This window comes from Centroberyx affinis, unplaced genomic scaffold (genome assembly GCF_046629955.1).
Source record: "Centroberyx affinis isolate AG114_WGS23_722 - 3 ecotype Tasmania unplaced genomic scaffold, CSIRO-AGI_Caff_v1 ptg004681l_1, whole genome shotgun sequence".
NCBI classification, from domain to species: domain Eukaryota; kingdom Metazoa; phylum Chordata; class Actinopteri; order Beryciformes; family Berycidae; genus Centroberyx; species Centroberyx affinis.
In genome coordinates, this window is record NW_027282263.1 from 51,468 (window position 1) to 70,805 (window position 19,338).

At 40.3% G+C, this 19,338-nt stretch overlaps 1 protein-coding gene across 1 annotated transcript; it reads left to right on the forward strand.

Annotated features, from left to right (window-relative positions):
* Positions 1-3,383: 3,383 nt before the first annotated feature.
* Positions 3,384-18,123, forward strand: sacm1lb (SAC1 like phosphatidylinositide phosphatase b). The gene is made up of 20 exons (XM_071544832.1): positions 3,384-3,419; positions 3,990-4,087; positions 4,732-4,806; positions 4,899-5,026; positions 6,931-7,080; positions 7,327-7,386; positions 7,493-7,526; positions 8,561-8,662; positions 9,129-9,214; positions 9,999-10,085; positions 10,219-10,287; positions 10,378-10,457; positions 10,553-10,651; positions 10,743-10,881; positions 13,674-13,743; positions 13,883-13,955; positions 14,901-14,994; positions 15,933-16,025; positions 16,110-16,167; positions 17,303-18,123. Exons 1-20 carry the CDS (start codon positions 3,391-3,393, stop codon positions 17,437-17,439), a joined length of 1,761 nt encoding a protein of 586 aa, XP_071400933.1. The 5' UTR covers positions 3,384-3,390; the 3' UTR covers positions 17,440-18,123.
* Positions 18,124-19,338: the final 1,215 nt, after the last annotated feature.

Genomic DNA, 19,338 nt, shown 5'->3' on the forward strand with positions numbered 1-19,338 from the left:
TAGAGTTATAGCCTATTACCTCCAACTCGTACACCCATCCTCCCTCCAACACAGACTCACACACACGCGATCCCACACACATGCAAGCATGCACGGGAGCGCACACACACACACACTCTCTCACACTAGCTTTAGTTGTAGCTAAAGTAGCAAGCTAGCTAGATAGATAGCGAGCAAAGGGAAAATCAGATCAAATTTATCATATTTTATCAGTGGATAAAATAGATATAAACTGAAATAAGAAGATTTTCTTTCATTTGTACTACACAAAATTAAATTTTTTCTCTTTGTAACTTTGTTGTGGGGCAAGATGCCCCCGGGGGGCTTTTTGCCCTAAATCTGAAGGGGCATCTTCCCCCAAAGGCCCTACTTTAACATTTTCATATATCTATATATTAAAAAGATCTGTTCGATTTTTTTTTATTTTTTTTTTGTTAATAAACGAAGTCTTCTCATGAATCTCATTTTTAGATCTCTTAAAACTCTTAAATTATTTTTGTGTATACCTTTTCAGAATTCACAAACACTTATTTCCCAGTGGATAAAAATGACATCAACTTACCTCCAAGCAGTTGGCCTCGAATAACTCCTCAACAAGGACAAGTATGAAGACAATTAAAAAAGAGAGGGACTCGCTAGATGACAGAAACAAGCTGATCAAATTTGGCTGCTGTTCAGAAAATAGAACTGTAAAGATACTGAGAAAAAATACGCCAGACGTACAGTATGTGCTGCATTAATTCACACAGAAAGAGTAAAAAAAAGCACTATTTCTACGTTCAATTAGTGTGGCTGGGAACACTACACATTGTGTCTCCTTGAAGGGGTGAAACTGAATCTGCAGTAAGAGAGGAATAAGAAAATGCAGAGATATTAACTCAGATAAGGTAATATGATGTGAACATGGTAAAACATGTGGGTCCAGGCCAGCAGAGTGGCATTTCCTTTACTTTTCCATATTCCAGTCTTGTAGACTAGTCCACAGCTAGGAGGAAAAGCTGTGCTACATCCATAGGAAACGAGTCTAATACTGAACTCCATACTGAACATTAGGAGTCCTGCTGTACGATAGGAAAGACCAACTGGGATTTTTTTTTTCATAACAATAATATTCATGAATATTACATTTATAATATATTAAATTGATCTGTGAGATTCTTACTTCTTACTTGGCAACAGTTTTGATGATAGGTGGAAAATGGATCAGATTAGGGTAGTACCTGTATACATGTGGTGAAGATTAGGGTAGTCTTCAAACAGTCCTTACACACATCCCACTTCTTTGGTGCTGAGCCAAACTGTGTATCACAGGCATCAGTTTTGGATCCACCCCTCCGCCACCAGGTGGAATGGATTAGTCATATGGGTGTGTGTGTGTATGTAGTCACCCTGCCAATGTTCTGGTTTACCTGACAAAGGTCCCATTGGGATAGAAACTTTGTCCATGTAACGAAATAACATTTGTTGGGAGCATTCAACAAGATTACTCTATAAATAAGATTAGGGTAGCCCATTTGTCAGGTAGGAAAATGTATCAGAATAGGCTGCTACCTGTATAAACGTTAAGACTTGTGTAGCTCACCCTGTTGTTTAGAAAAATTGATCACAATAGGCTTCTATCTGTATAAATGTGACTAGGGTAGCCCATCCTGGCAGATAGGAAAATGCATCAGAATAGGCTACAAAATCCAGTCTCTGTGGCTGTGTCAGGCTGTCCCAGGCCCTGTAATCAGCCACTCCAAAAACTCAGGACGACTGGAGAGGGACAACCAATCAGGACAGCTCTTCTGCAAGGAGGCGTCCCGCCCCCCGCCTGTTAATCACACAGTGTAGTCCTGCCTGCCCTGCAAACTGCAGAGAAAACAAATACAGCCACAGAACAGATAAGGTGAAACAGCCATAATCCAAACTGAATACTGGGACTGGAATATAGACCGGTGGTTCTCAACGTGGGGTCCGGGGACCACCAGGGGTACTCGAGGGGGTTCCAGGGGGTCCCCAGCAAACTGATGAATTGTTATTACTTCATTTACAATAAGTTAACACGATTAAAGCATGTAGAAGAATGACCATTTTACATAGTTTCACTGAAATCTCTGTACCTACTCCACAGATAGTCTTGGAATTCTGGACAAAATCATATCTAACAATAAAAATATTCTCAGATTTAATCGCAGCCTTTCAACCAACTTCTTGCAAAATGGTAATTAACACAATATTTACATCGCTGTCAGTGAGGGCAGCAAATTCTCCCAACCGATCTAATAATACATGAAAAATAACAAAATCTGGATCAACCATATCATTTTCCACATGATCAGCCAATGTTAAAAAGTCTCGCTCAAGTTTTCGCATTTGTTCAGCAAACTGCATATCAAACTGTCCAACACCTGATAGTGGAAGGGTGTCATGGGCGGTTCAACCAATCGGATTTTAGATCCCGCCCACTGGTTTTGATGGGTGATTTTGACAGATTTAAGAATTTCATGGTGCACGAGCCTGAAATGAAATAAATAAATTGGAATTGACACATTGAGATTTCAAACTAAAGCAACAAAGAAGACGCTATGTAGTTGTTGCCTAGACATTCTTCTGACACAGAATATTATTATTAGAGCGCTAAGTTGATGTGGAGTCGGCCATGCCAAGTTTACCCAAAATCCGAAAATCCCCATGATACCCACAATAATAACCATACTTTTTTGAAGCTATATCTTTAAAAAGGTAAGGTTAGTATCGTGGGTTTCATGGGTTGATTCACAGAAACACTAGTAATTAAGGGATTTTAGTCTGCCAACTAATGTAAACAGATTATAGAGACTGAATGCAAATAGATACGGAGTTTAGTATGGCGTCTAGCTCTGATCTGAAATGCCAGCTGCTTACATGCAAAAAACATATTTGTGAACCAGTTATTTTGTTTGTAAGGTACAAAACCTGGATTTCATTTTATTTGTGTATTGTTCATATTATTTATTTGTGGATTTTATTTTTTTTGTGACATGTTCACACTATTTATTAATTTTATTTTGAAACAATAATACCCCCATAGGTGAGTCACGTTGGACGCTCCTAATTCGCATAAAGTAAACTAGACCGCTACTTTATGCAAATGTGGCGCAGCAACCTGACCGCCTCTGGAAAATCGCTGTGTCACTACCAGAATGCATCTCACGGCTGCTATGTATAATTTAACATAGAAAATTTAATGGGGAGCGTGGAAATGACGCCCCTCACCGGCTTTGGTCAAAACGTCCCATAAGACAGCGCGGAGGGCTTAAACGCCCTTTGACAGGCCCGCTGTAAGACAGCGCTGAGGGCCCACGCCCCTGAGTCCCTCCCTCCTCTACCGTGACTCTGACACGTCACTGAGGTCAGACTGGAGGAAAGATGGCGAACGCCTACGAGAGCTTCAACCTGTAAGTCCCGTTGAACATTAATTATGTTATTGTAGCGTCAGGTAACTTTATTTTATGTTCACAAACTGGTGCAGGGACCTCTCTAATGACTTAATATGAGACAGGTAAATCGGCTAAACAAGTAAACTCTACGTAGCTAGCAGTACAGACCGCTAGTGAGCTGCTATCTATAGTTAGCTAACGTTAGTTAGCTCGTAACTAACTTGCATCTGATGCTAGAGAAACTCTTTATAAATCATCAGTTCTCACCCACATTAAATGAAGTTGGTTTTGATAGCATGAAAGCTCTGCTTTCATGAAATATGATATGGCGTAAGTGCAGTTAACGATAGCTAGATGTTAGACATGTACAGTACGTGCAGTGTAATGAATGCCACCATGTTACGGAACTGTGCAGGAACAAGTCGAAGCAGGTAACGCAGAGAACGGACAGTCTTTGACAGCAGGCTTAACCCTTTCTTCTCTGAGTACTCCTGTGTAGTAACACCGGTGCACTGACTTGGTTATTACTGCACCTCCCGGCTGCTGGGGTTAGGCGATTTGAAACAGCTCTTATCTTTGTCACAACAGGCGCACCACACCAGAGAAGTTTTACATCGAAGCTTGTGATCATGGAGCCACTGATGTCCTGGCGATTGACAGGGTGTCAACTGAAATGACCCTCACCGGTAAGAGCTGGCTATGTTGGTGACTCTGAGTTTCCATACACATATAGTTGAATGAGAACATGCTGATTATTGGCAGGATTGTCAGCTCCATATCTATAGCAGTCTGCACAACCACATGCACAGAAACCATATGGGCACTCATATGTTGTTAGGACGATCCACAACAACATTTAGTTGCATTAACATATTATTAAGCCAATAGTCTGCCACTCGACTCCAATCCAGTCAAACACACACCAGGTAAAAGAGATGGAGAACTTCCTCAGGATGTAATTGAGGCATGCTGACAGTGCTCAAGTGTGATTGGTGATCAGGATCAGGTGATTTATGATGACAAGAACTGATCAATAATACATTAGCGCAGTCCAAATTAATATTCCATCCACTCCCTTTTTGAAATTTGCTGGATTAGATTTTTTACAGGCAGCGTCAACTAGTTTCAGCTGGTTTTTTGATGGACTGGGTTGTGACATTTTCACGCACTGCACTCAGTCCATGTCATCCGTCAACACATCACTCATTGAAATACATGGGATATTGTCTGTTTTTGACGTATCACAAACTGCTTATGTGAACGCCACCTGTGCAGGAAGGTCGGTCCTGCTAATCTGGTTCCATTGTTATCTGTCTGTTGTGGTTCTTAGTGAGGCGGGACGTCCCTCCGTCTGCTGTGACCCGGCCAATATGTGGAGTCATGGGGACTATCCGCTTGGTGGCAGGTAGGCTCACTTGACCCGATTTAATATGGGGGTTTCTCATAATCAGAGTATGGGCTCAGAGGGTTATTTTACTACATCATCTGTTTTGTTAGGCATGTACCTGGTTGTTATCACGAAGAAGAAGAAGGTGGGAGACCTGCTGGGCCACGCTGTGTGGAAGGCCCTGGACTTTGACGTGATCTCTTATAAGAAGACAGTGTTACACCTGACAGACAACCAGGTAGGCCTTCCTTCTATTACCGTTATGGCTGCTGAGTGTACTTGTGGCAGGCTTAATTCATTAATGTACTCATCAATTCCAATTCAGCTGCTGAATTGGAAGTGGAATTTGAAAAAAACCTACATGAAACAGAATTGGAATTGAATTGGAATTTCAGGAAGTGGAATTTTATTCAATGATATTCAGTGAAATTCTGTGTTTTTTTTGTTTTTTCTTACCACATAATCTGAGATTACATGTAGTGTTATACTATATATTTTCAATACAATGTTGAGCAAATCAACACAACCTCTCAGAAGTGGTTTCCTGTCATTCCAATTCCAATTCTGTTTCCTTAGAGCTGGGTGCAATTCCAATTCCAACGTGAATTGAATTGTACCATGCACTCCTAATTCAATTTGTAAATGGCCCCGAACCCTGGAGTGGGGTGCAAGGCTTTCTTGTTACAACAGAAGTAAATTGTTTTGTGATTTGTGATACATTTTTTATTATTACTATACTTTACTTTTCCACTTTCAAAACCATCAACAAGTAAAAAAACAAAAAGACAAAAAACAAAAACAGAGGTAGACATATTATTCGCCACTTTTTGCTGAAGGTAAGCATTTGGGGTATATAGTGTTGAAAGGACAACTAATTGTTTAAGAATGCCTGTCATCTGGGTTGATGTGTGAAATGTATGCTGGATACCAGATGCTTGGTTTTGAATTGACCTGCCAGTGATAGACAGAGTGGTGAGGTGTCTGGATTAGGGTTTGGCCAATATGGGTTTTTGAAAGACAATAGTGATGTTGAGAAACAGACATATTGATAGAAAACAATGTTTATGTTAAAAACAAATGATAAAAATATGACGATGCCTTCTGAATAACATTTGTTTTTAGCAAACACTATACAGTTTGGATCAGTGCTCTGACATGATTATAATTTTGACCCCAGGTAGTTAGCCCAGACCACATCAGAATCCCGGTTATGGGTATATATATGTCGATGTGATCCTGCTGTTTGTTGTGTTTCAACACAGATGTAAACTGGAAGCTTCATACAGTGGTTTAGTTTGCATTTTTCATTCAGCCTACAGCTATTATCATGGTGGTTTGCTTACCAGGCAACAGCAAGCTATAAGCCTAAAACATTATTGTGTGTGTGTTAGTAGCTGTAATGATTTCTTTAAAACTGACATTTTCTCTGCACCTGCAAAGAACCGCCAAATGCACAGTGACCTGCCGTAGTTCCCCTTATCTTAATAATTACTTTATGAACTGATGTCATGAACTTGTGATAAAACTTGACTGTCAGGCAGCATACCCAATAGTCCACTAGAGGGCAGGCAGGGTACAAAAACTCTGCATTAAAATGTTCATCACTGCCTTGGTCACAAATTGACAATTGTTAAATCTGTTAAATTCTGAATTGGGCCTCTATCTCACCTTGGATTATCGCACAAGGGATAGTAACATAACATCATATCCTGTGTATTGATAAATGTCAGTGTTTCCCCCAGAACTGTATTCTTATCAGGGTGGAAAAGCCTCTGAAACAGCATTTAGACCTTCATGGGACACTAAAACTTGCCATTGAAACCCAGACTAATGAAATGGCAGGGTGACCCCCGACCTATTCAGTTGGAGAGCAACTCTGGGCTACAGTACTTTCTGACTACTAACTAGTGAAATGTAATATGCTGGTGCTGTAAAATTCATCACATTTGCTTTTTAGCTTCTCCTCCCATATACTGCATTTCCAAATATATGGCATACATTTTCAGCGTTCCCAGCAGAAATCAACCCCCACTGTAGTTAACACCTTACGCTACCTACCGAGTCCCATATGACTCCTTTCTCTCTTTCTCTCTCCAGTCAGTGTTTTAATCTTCCACCTGATCTCTGTGAATCCCCTCTCAGATGCAAGACAACAAAGCGTTCCTGTCCATGATCAACAACGTGCTTCACACCGACGGCTTCTACTTCGCCACGGACTACGACCTGACCCACACTCTGCAGCGCCTGGCCAACACCAGCCCCGAGTTTCAGGAGATGAGCCTGCTGGAGAGGGTGAGGGAATCGCCTATCGTTTATAGACAGAGTTACAAAGGGCTTCACAACATCAATGAAAACCTAATAACAGTCGATTGTGTTCTCAGCGATGATCTTTATGCGATAAGAATGAGGAAGAATCAGCAGAATTTGAGTTAGACACAGTAGTAACAGCTAATAGTAAATTCCCACTCTGTCTACAATGTACATTTTCTGTTTGAACTCTTCATATAAGACCCTAAGCACAAGTCCTTCTTCCTTTAGGCAGATCAACGGTTTGTCTGGAACGGTCACCTCCTGAGGGAATTCATTACACAGCCAGAGGTAAACAGAAATGAACACTTTTCTCCAGGAAGGTTGTATACAGAACCCTAATAACATAGCAACACGATAAAGTGATTCATCATCTAACACTGGTCTCTTCTTGCAGCTGCACAAGTTTGTGTATCCCGTTGTTCATGGCTGTATCCTTTCCTAGTGCTACTCCGACTGGCACTCTCTGTTATTTTCCACCTCATAAGAAGGAAAGTATTGTTGTAGTGAATCAGTGTTAGATCTGTAATGCCTCGTTCACATCTTGGGCTCCTAGTTTAAAATCTTCTTTGCTAAATTGTTCTGATTACATACAGTTACATTGAGATTACATTTAGTTTTTGATCTTGTGTGTTGGTTTTAAAACTGAATTTCCTGTGGACTTTTTTTCCTTTGATCATTATATCACTTTTATTGCTTTCTCCATGAGGCTTTATGATACCGAGCCGTAGTATTAAAGGATAGATTTTCTGCTGTTTTCACTTTGAGCCACCAGAGAGAGCCAGAGACTAGAATTAGACTGGCAGGTGTTTTGCAGTGACAACAGCTTTCCTTCCAAGGTGCAGAATTAAGCAATATCACACGAGACGCTGTTATACTGTATATCAGCACAGCTGTGATTCGGTTATTGATCAATTACTGATCGGAACAAACCGTTGTATAATGTCAGATAGATGTAGTAGAATTTAGATAAATGAAGGCTTTACTGCTGGTGTAAACCAAGATTATAAACCAGAATTAACTTTCAGTGCCTTTTATTGTTTTATCAGTCCCCCGTGTAAGTGTTCTGGTGCAAACTGTCCACATGCAAATAATTTTACTACCATGTTATCTTACTATAAATATGATTTAGCATCACGATGGACTCTTAAATCTATTCCTCTCTCTCTGTACTTAACACCAGCCAACATGGACTTCAATTTGTCCATTCAAACCATAAAAGGCTTCATTTTTAGATTTATGACTGTTGAATTGCTCCACGTGTTTGATATTGGTCCAAAGGAGTGTTGGACGATAAGAGTATTGTATTTGTCACTGCTGATGACTATGAAGTGTCCATCAAATATGTACAAAAAAAGTCTACAGAATATAAATCCTTGGAAGTGTGTATATATAGTGTGTATAGCACTGAATCCTGCCTGTTCCCATTCACAAAATTTGATTCTTTAACTCGCATGTCGACCAGACATCACCATGAAGTCGTGCTGCATCAATGGAAAGGTGTTTGAATGGAACATTATCTCTAGGAGGAGCTGTTTCAGGGCCGGTGTCCGCTACTATGTCCGAGGTAACGCTACTGTCTACTTAAGCCTCGGTCACACTAGGTGATTTAAACGCTTATTCTAAGCCTGTTTAGAATTGGGAGGATGGGGGCACTCTGGGCCCGACAGTCAGCGCAGATTATCCTGTACATTACATTTGTAATGTAAATGTAATCTGTAGCTTCTGTACCATGGAGCAAGAAACGAAAGAATATGTATCTTGCAATTGTATTTACAGTGAACTGTTTTAGATAAATGGTTAAATGTTTTTGAATGACAGAAGTAGTGTGTGATCCCTTGTCTTCATGGTGTGAACAGCTTCCCGTCAGGACCGCAACAGACCAGTCCTTTTCTGAGCTGCCTTAGTAGGGCAAGACTTGAACGGTCTTGTAGTGTGACCAAGGCTTTAGTCGCCGTCTCTGCACTAGTGAGGCTTTTTGGCCATTAGATAAAGTCAACTTTTCAAGTAGCGGTACATGTTTTTGTCTTCAGGCATCGATTCAGAGGGCCATGCGGCTAACTTTGTTGAAACGGAGCAGATAGTGCAGTACAACGGCGGCAAGGCTTCATTTGTACAGGTGAGCAAAGCACTAATCCTGCGCTCCAGACATGTCGGAAAGTCGGAAATTCCGATGACCCACTAGGAAAAATGCACTGGAATGGCCCTTCAGGGTGGCATAGGCTACAATGTAAACACTACACATCATTACTTTTAACATGTACTGTATATAATCCTCAAAATACACTTGCGTTCCATTTTCAGCATTGCATGCCCTGAAATCCATTGAAACACCTGTGTGGTAAATGGTTAAACATATAAATTTAAAATGTTGTAACTGTTAGTTGCACTTACAGTTAGTAACATTCTATGCAAACTAGCTAGCTGATGTTGCCAAGTATCATTGACACATTAGCTGTTGCATAGGGAGCAGTTTTTTATTTTGGGCAAATTCAATTTTGCGGGCATCCATGTTTCTCTCCAGTTTTTCCGAGCTGGACCACTGGAATGCAGGTTTGAATCACAACCTACCAGCCGGGAATTTCTGACTTCAAACTGAATGAAACGCAGCATAACACATTTATGGTCGAGAGAGAAGAACTTGGGCATTCAGCCCTTCAGACTCAGTGGTCTAACCCCGCAGGACTAGCACTGTGTGTCAATATGTATAAGTTATGTGTGACACACTAAATGCTTCTTACAGAAGTTTGATAGCATGTTTTGTGGGGAGTGTGCTAGGAAAGGTTTGTACATAATATAATTAATGGAAGTATGCGTGAATGAAGGAGAGATGAATGGTACCTTTGTGTAATATGCATGCAATAAGTAGCTATTTATTGTTTTGACTCTGTTTTTCTTCACAGACCCGAGGCTCAATTCCTTTTTACTGGTCCCAGAGGCCCAATCTCAAGTACAAACCAAAACCACAGATTAGCAAAACAGTCAGTCATGTAAGTTGTCTTTAAACTTACTTTAAACAAAATGTTCGTTTAAAAAAAAAAATTAATCCTCTTTTTGTATTTGTATTCTCATTTTTAACTTTCTCATACAATTTCCGTCTTCACTATATGTTTAACTCTATAGCTGGATGGATTCCAGAGACATTTTGACTCCCAGATTATTCTCTACGGAAGACAAGTGATTTTGAATTTGGTAAGATTAAAAAACGGCTTTATTTATTACATCTGGAAGGAGATTATCTGTCGGTTCCGTTATTTTTTTGTTTTCGTCTTTTTCTCACAGATTAACCAAAAAGGCTCAGAGAAGCCACTGGAGCTGGCATTTGACAAGATGGTGACCAGTTTGGCTAACGGCATGATCAAGTAAGGAGCCCTGATACTCTCACACTCTTTTGGCCTGGACCTCCCACTCGGTTGGGTTCCGTGGGATTTTCGGTAAACGCTTGCTCTCTCTCCAGGTACATAGCGTTCGACTTCCATAAGGAGTGCAGTCGGATGAGGTGGCACCGCCTGCAGATCTTGGTCGACATGGTCGCCGAGATGCAGGATGAATTCGGGTCGGTGTGCCTTTTGCATTTTGCGCAAGTTCATACACACCAAGCTTTGTATTCCACTGTGTCAGTAGTAATGGTGTGCGATGGGATGCAGGTACTTCCTGGTGGATGCAGATGGGAAGGTGCTGCTGCAGCAGGAGGGGACGTTTCGGAGCAACTGCATGGACTGTCTGGACCGAACCAACGTCATCCAGAGCCTGCTGGCCAGACGCTCCCTGCAGTCACAGCTACAGGTAGGAACCCTGTTTTATCCTCATCTTATTCACACCATACTACAGTCAGACCGCTAAATGGGGCCGATATTGTCCTTTTCTTAAGAATCACATCTGGTTCAGTCAGTGTCTTCTTCCTCTGGTGTGAGGGATATGATGGGTTGATTGATTACTTATTTATCGTAGAATTGATCATGTCGTTTTGTAATTCATACCACACTGGTTGTCTTTAACCTAAAGGTTTGCATTAGAGCTGAACAATTAATTTTTAAAAAATCAATCGCAATATGAACTTCTGCAGTTTCCAAATTGCAAGGCAGCAATTAATTGCTTAAGAGAAAGAGGCCTCCAAAATGGAATAATGAACGAGATATTTTAGTGCTGCGGGTAATCTTTGGTCCATGAATCAAGTAAAATATTGGTGAACACCTTTCATCATACTCATTAATTTTTTAAAACTTTGAAATTAAAGATAAATAGAGTCAATGTGCAGAAGTTACTGAGTTTGATTGACAAGACATCGCAGTTTAAATTACAATTGCAATATTCTGTCAAATAATCATAATTTGATTTTTGTCAATATCTTTCAGCCCTAGTATGCATGACATTATTTTTTGAATTTCGGTATGAAAATAGTCAAATGTAAAGATATTAGATATGGGCATAAAATCAGCTATCAGCAGCATACCAGTGTAACCTTACACCATACACCCCTCTGACTGTGTATATGTTCATTGATGTACAGACAACATCAACATATCGGTGCATCTCATATGATTATCATATATATAGATATATATATATCGCAGGCCTATATCTTTTAACCTTGCACACATTTATGAGGACACCGACACAGAACCATTATCTGTTAAGACTGTGTGGAAAATCTGATGCTCCTGTTTGCCAAGCCCCTTTCTGTTCAATAAAGATTAAACACTGATCAGTAGCAGCTTCTCCCATGAACTGTTAAATCAAAGGTTAACATGTTATTTTGCCGTACAGGGGAGAGCGGGGTAAGATGAGCCAGTTTTTACTCAAAATGTTATCTTGGCAAGGACACATGAGACAGAACTAAAACAGATGCTTGCACCCATACGTCAGGATGTTGACTTTCAAATTAACTGGTAACAATGCAGCTAAATGAAAGAAGAATGAAAATACAACTTGTTAAAAAAAATTGGTCCCATGGCTCAATTTGCCCCAGGTTGAGGGTAATTTGAGATGCTTGCGGGCAAACTGGGCCACTGAATTGTTCATGTTGGAGTCTGGATAAAATACAAATAAACCATTTCTGTTTCAAATGAGGTTGAAGACAATGTTGTCACTTTAAATCATCATGCAAGAGTAGAGTTGGAGCGTAAAGTTGCAGGACAGGAAACACTGCTCTATATTGTTCAAGATACAAGGCCAATAAATCAATAAATTGCAGTTGTTTATGAAAGGACTATTGTTGAACTCGTGGCTCAATTTACTCATTGGCCTTTGGTTCAATTTACCCCATAGCCACCTTTTTTGAAGAAAAAAAAATGGTCTGCACACTAGTTGACTGCTAACCTTTTGCTTATTAATTCATGTGGTTTTAGTCCAGACTCCAACATGAACAATTCAGTGGCCCAGTTTGCCCCCAAGTGTCTCAAATTACCCTCAACCTGGGGCAAATTGAGCCATGGGACCAATTTTTTTTAACAAGTTGTATTTTCATTCTTATTTCATTTAGCTGCATTGTTACCAGTTAATTTCAAAGTCAACATCCTGACATATGGGTGCGAGCATCTGTTTTAGTTCTGTCTCATTTGTCCTTGCCAAGCTAACATTTTGAGTAAAAACTGGCTCATCTTACCCCGCTCTCCCCTGTACGGCAAAATAACATGTTAACCTTTGATTTAACAGTTCATGGGAGACATTTATATGTTTGAATGTAGCTAAATTTGTATTGAGACAATAGCCATTAAACAATGAATGTAAAAAAACACTTTGTTACAAAAAAACAGTTTTATGGGCATAAATGTACTCACTACTTGTCCTACATGGCTGGTTCCATCGTAGCCATGTTGAAATGGAAGTCTCTTCCTAAATGCCTGGACATACTGTATGACTCATAGTGTTTATCATTGCTAGGATATCATTGCTACTAGGATTTGGCTGTGGCAACTTGGCAAGAGGATGTTTTTGCCAGCGTCTGCAACTGTGGACTTTGAATGCATGCACTTTGTGACCTGGGGGGTCGTAAAAAGTTATTTTATGGTCTGGCCACAGGTACCATAAATGCTGCAGGTATCCCGGTGTGTCTTTCTCAGGACCTATAAGGTCTTGAGAAAGGAGTGAGATACTGGATACATGTTTGTGTAGGGAAGGTGAATGTTGGACTAGTTTGGCCCTCAGTGGTATGACGATTAAGCAAAAAGGCCATGGTGTGGTTTACTAATGCAATAGAACACAAGGAGTGTGGCTCATGCTGCTGACCAAATCACAGCCATGATGTTATTTACTAAATATGGCACAAAACCTTAAGTGTTATTATCCACAATAGAATTTTCGTCCCTTCTGGCTACCGTAGACTAACATTGGTTGAGACTTATCATTATTCCTATGTCGTGAGTCACTTCATGATGAATTACAAACTTGAAACTTGAAGTGACTGAGCAAGAAAATAAAAACTCAAAATCTGCTCTTTACTTTTTATTGAATATTTCACACAGCGATCCTACACACAAAACGGCATTGAAAACCGGTCGAGTGACATTTCTAGGAAAATGTATATTAAATATTTTGTAAAAATTATTCTTGGGTCCATATGTCCTATCTGCCTGCAGAGACTGGGAGTCCTCCATATGGGCCAGCAGATTGAAGACCAGGCAGACTTCGAGAAGATATACAAGAACGGTGAGCGCTCCCTCTCTCAACAGCAGTGACCGCAACAAGTTCCACACACTGCGTCTGTTCACCCACTTTTCAGGTCGTGTTGCCCTCCTCACTCGTCGACCTTCTCTCCCTCTTTCCCTCCCTGTCTGTTCGTTCGCAGCCTGGGCGGATAATGCCAACGCCTGTGCCAAGCAGTACGCCGGTACCGGAGCCTTGAAGACCGACTTCACAAGGTCCGTTTCCACACGTCTGCCAGGCATTAGACCAGACAGCTAACACACTCCACTTACATTCAAATGACCGGTTGATCACAATCACACACACACACAATAAGTAAATCCATACATATAACTAATCCATACACTTTTCCATACCTCCCACTCTGCAGTCTACCTAAGTGTTGTAATTGTCAGCAGCATATGTTTACATAACCCCACAATTGTTTTTAGTGTTTTTATTTTGTTATTTTTTTACTACTCTCTTTGTTTCTAAGTTTTTTGTTTACTTTTTAAACTGTTTTATAATTGGGGTTCGGTACATCGGGCTCATATCGGCCTTTTTATGAAGAGTCACATATGGTCCAGTCATTTTTACATGCTATTATCAGAGAAACAGTTGACATGTGACTTATTTCCCTACCGCAAGACGCCATTCACTTTCATTCAGCTTCAAACGATATCAAAGCCATAATTTCGGAGATGGCAAACTCACTATAGTGATGTAGTCAATGCAGGGGATGTCTGTGTCCACATCGTTTTTGCTTGAGTTTTGCTTAATAGAACATAAAAAAATGAAAAGACGAGTAAAATTCTGGGGGGAAACACTGAATACTGTATGAAAATGGTGAAATTTAAAGATGGCATAAAATATCAGCTTCAATCCAAACATGTTGGTCAGTATCAACCTTCAAAACCCCATATTGGTCGAACCCTATTTTCTACATTATATACTGTATATTTGTGTGCTTCTATTTCCTTTTCATTGCTGAATCCTATTACCTCTGCTGCTGTCCAGTAGCTACATTCTCTACAGGGATCAATAGTTTCATTTTATCATCATTATCTTAATACACACGCCCACTCACACACACCATACAGTCTACTCACGATAGGAAACTACATTGGATAAATGTAACGAAAACAAAAGACTGCTTGTCTGATCACAAGCTCATCTTTCAGAACGGGGAAGAGAACACAGTGGGGGCTGCTGATGGACGGCTGGAACTCCATGATCAGATACTACAAGAACAACTTTTCAGATGGCTTTAGACAGGTAGGTGTGTGTGTGTGTGTGTGTGTGTGTAAAATCCTTTATGCATCTGCTTACACCTCCATGAATGTGTGACACTGTGGTTGTGTATATCAGTGATCAGTATTTCCCATATAATATTAATACACTGAATGTACAAAATATTAGGAACATCCTTCTGATATTGAGTTGCCCCTTTCGCACAATGCATACCTCAATAGTCCCAAAGTTTAAAAATCCTTCTCTCCTCTTTATTTTTTTTATTTACAAATGTATGTAGTTTTAGTTAGTTTTTATTTAGTTTCAGTTCTAGTTTTAGTATTTTGGTAGGGGTAATATTTGATTTTAAATGCATAATGATAGGAACTGGAATTTTGTATGTTTGTAATACAAACAATAAATCATAGATGCTATGAATTTTTCAATTAGCCTTTCAATAAAAAAAAGTCAAAAAGTCGTCTTTTTTTACCCTACATATTAACAAAAAGGCAAAAACTAAAAACATTTACATATACATATATAGAATATTGTATGTAAAGTACTGTGCAAAAGTCTTAGGCACATATAAAAAAATCCATAAAGTGAAGATGCTCTCAAAAATAATGAAATGGAAAGGTTCTCAATATAAAAAAATTCTATAAAGAGCAGTGTACTGACACTAATGCAGAAAACAAATAAACATCTAAGACAAAATTTATATAAAAAATCTATCTAGGGTGCCTAAGACTTTTGCACAGTACTGTATATATATTTTAGTTTAAATTTACTAGTAGACAGGATAGTTTTTCTTAAGTTTTAGTCCACAGTCTAGCTTTCATTTTACAACAATGTGTTTTAACATGTAGTTCTAGTTTTAGTTTTAATTTACTGTAAAGCAACTGTACTTTGCTAGGCTGGTTCCAGACTTTGGAGAGTCTGGTGTTGCTCTCTATTTAAAGGCGATTCCTCTTGTTCTGACGCAGGACTCCATCGATCTGTTCCTGGGAAACTACGCAGTGGACGAGGCCGACATGACCACACCTCTCCGCGAACCCAAAGACTGGAAGTTCCTGACGGTAAGCGGTGCCGAGGAAACATCCAGTTCTGCTTCTCTCTGCCCTGATGTGTGAAATGTGACTCTACTCCCTCTTCCCTTCCAGTTGCCCATCATCATGGTGGTAGCGTTCTCCATGTGCATCATCTGCCTGCTGATGGCTGGTAAGACATTTCCGGTGGTTTCACAGTTTACAGTCCCACCAGGATTTCACTGTTCTTTGAGTGTTTTTGTGATTATTGCATCCAAAAAATGCAAAATTTCCTATGCAGTTTTCAGAGTTTTAGGTGTTTTTGAAGTAAAATTGCAGGAGTTGGTAGAAACTGCAAGACAGGGAAATTGATACTAAAGTGAAACTAAACAGAAACCAAAAATTGGATGTTTATAACTGCCTCCCCATAAGAAAGAGTCATATAATCAATAAGTGTAATGCATATCACAGAAACTACTGGATATAGTTTAACGCTCATTTTTATATTCTGAACAACAACAAAAAAACATTGTTACAACAAAGGAAAATAGTAAATACTGTGCTTGGATTCTAGTCTTAACATCAGCACAGTAAACATCAAATAAAATCAGTCCGTTTGAATGTTATTATTATAAAACTGTATAGTTTAATTTAAAAAGTGCCCCCATGTGCAGCCAGATGTTCTCTAGAACGTTTATTAATAGCATCATCCATGTCTGCCATAGTGGATTTCAGTTTGGGCTTTTTTTTTTAAAACAAACTTTTGACATTTCCTTCACCATTGGTTTGCGACCAAATTTTGCAGAAACCATCTAAGGAAGAACCTGATTTTGCGTGGTTTGGCTGATATTAGCCCTTGAAGTTTCTAGCAAAAAAGTGTCCATAACTTATTGTATGTCTGATCTTCACAGACACACAATTCTTCTCTGCGACCTCTAGCTGCTTGAACCCTTTAATCATTGCTTGCGGCTATACATATCATTATTGATATTGTTATTATACCTCCTGTAAGGTGAATAAAGCTCTGAATCCTCCTCCACCTCCTCCCCTAGCTACACTGAGTCATTGGTTGTTGAGGTCCAAAGTAGACCTAGTCACTTAACGAGTCGTGTGATTGGACCATTTTATGTGAACAAATGCAACGATAGGACAAAATTACAAGAACTCTGTTGAAAATTGCAAATATTACAGGGATTAGTTGAATTTGCACTAATTATCGTGATCGCCCAAACCAGGAAATCTTGGCAGGATTGGTATTAGAGCATTCATGGCTCCACTTTCATAATGCGGTATGTACTCAGCATGACCCTCCCTCTCACCCCGACCAGGCGACACGTGGACAGAGACGCTGGCCTACGTCCTGTTCTGGGGCACGGCCAGCGTGGTGACGGCCGGCGTCATCCTCTTCAACGGGCGGGACTTCGTCGACGCCCCCAAGCTGGTCCAGAAGGAGAAGCTGGACTGAATGTGTGCGTGTGGAAAGCAGCTGGGCCCTGCCGACCTCTCCTTCTCCTCCTCCTCCTCCTCATCCTCCGCGTCGTCATCACTTTACCCCCAGCATCAGCAGCAGCAGCGGGCCTGGAGCCTGTACTAGCGGCCCGATGGCGGAAGCGGGAACGGGACAGGGTGGAAGCGGGACAGGAGGGGGGGGGTTAGGTGCGGCAAGGCGAGGCCGTGCGTACGACATTGCTGTAAAAAGCTCAAGACTGGGAGTGCACGAGCCTGCTGCTGTCCACACCACTGCTACACTGTTTTTGGACGGGACCCGGCCCGTCCACGTGTTTTACTGTATACGCCGAACCTCTGGGGTTTCATATTATGAGATGTCACTGTTCCCCATTTCAATGGAACGCTTCCAAATGCACAAGGACAATGCAGAACGGCTGCTGTCATGCCACAGCACAACTGTAAGGGAACTATGTATTGCCTTTTGTCTTCTTTGTCTACCGTTGCCAATATGATATATGTGTATAGATATATATATATATATATATGTATATGTATGGATGATACATATATAGTATATACATACATCCACCCATTGCCCCTGAGTGGCTGATTGAAACCAAACTGCTGTGTCTTAAGAGGGCAGCTGCTCTACTACCGCCAGTCTGTCAGCCATGCTCTCATGAAAATGAACTGTCCAATTGTTGGGGGGGGGGGGGGGGGGCTGTTTTTTTATTATTAGTCTGTTTTGTGTTACTACCACCAAACATTATATATACTATACACTGAATGTACAAACTGTTAGGGACATACTGATGAGGTAAGTCCAGGGAAAAGACGTGTTTGTTCATGCGTGTGTTTGCGTGTAACGTGTGTGTTCTAAGTCGACGCATTAATTCATATTTTGTTCAGCAACTTTCTGACACCCACGCATACAAGCACTTAAATTTATGCCAATCACAAAGGAAGAGCTGTAGATAAAGAGAAGCAGACAAAGTTGGAGAATGATTTTTAAGCTTTGAGACAATTGTGATGTGGATCGTGTAAAAGGAGCTACAGCTCGATATCAAGATATCCCTAATGTTTTGTGCATTCAGTGTGTAGCGCTGCAAGTGTTTTTTTTCAATACTCATGTTAAGTACATAGATGAAGAGTTTCAGACGAGTATGCCTGGAGTGGAAAGACACTAAGGTGTCTGGTAGATTTCTTGAACTTCCCTTGAAAAGTTCCCTAGAAAATGATTAGAACAGGATTTTAACCCTGATCTTGAACATTTTCATGACTGTTCAATTGGGTCAAAAGTTGACTCACCACCATGTGGCATCCCACACAAATTTTGAAGATCAAGATGGAAAAGTTGTCATAGATATTGTCATAGATATTATCATAGATATTGTCATAGATATTGTCATAGCTCTCACATCCCTTGACAGGGCTGATCCTTAACTGTTGATTGGGATGCCATCTTTGCTACTTGATTAATTTAAGAAATCTTCATCCTTTAGCTCCTGGGAGGGAAGTGTGTCCACTCTTCTGAAAGGAAAATTCACCTCTATTGTTAGAACAGCTATGCAGACTGTTTGGAATATCAGTTATCAACGCTAAAGTCTAATGAGCAGAGTAATCTTTGACCAGTAGACTAGAGTCAGACCTCTGGTGCTGACAAACGCATTAAAGAGGACCAACCACGATGACATCTGTATTATGCTGCGTTGCATTCAAAGTCATAAGTCGAAGTGGTAAATTCCCAGCTGGTAAATTGTAATTCCAGCCTCGGTACGTTCCAGTGGTTCTGCTTGGAAAAACCAGAGAGAAACATGGACGCCCTTGAGATTGTCTTTGCCTAATGTAACATACTGTTTCAACAGCTTAGCGATGATGTCGATGATATTTGGCAATGTTAGCTAGCTAGTTGGCA

Coding starts and splice junctions, on each gene's coding strand:
- sacm1lb (XM_071544832.1), top strand. CDS start 3,391: ATGGCGAACGCCTACGAGAGCTTCAACCT. Junction 8,663..9,128: donor TGTCCGCTACTATGTCCGAG/GTAACGCTACTG, acceptor TTTTGTCTTCAG/GCATCGATTCAGAGGGCCAT. Junction 16,026..16,109: donor AAGACTGGAAGTTCCTGACG/GTAAGCGGTGCC, acceptor CTTCCCTTCCAG/TTGCCCATCATCATGGTGGT.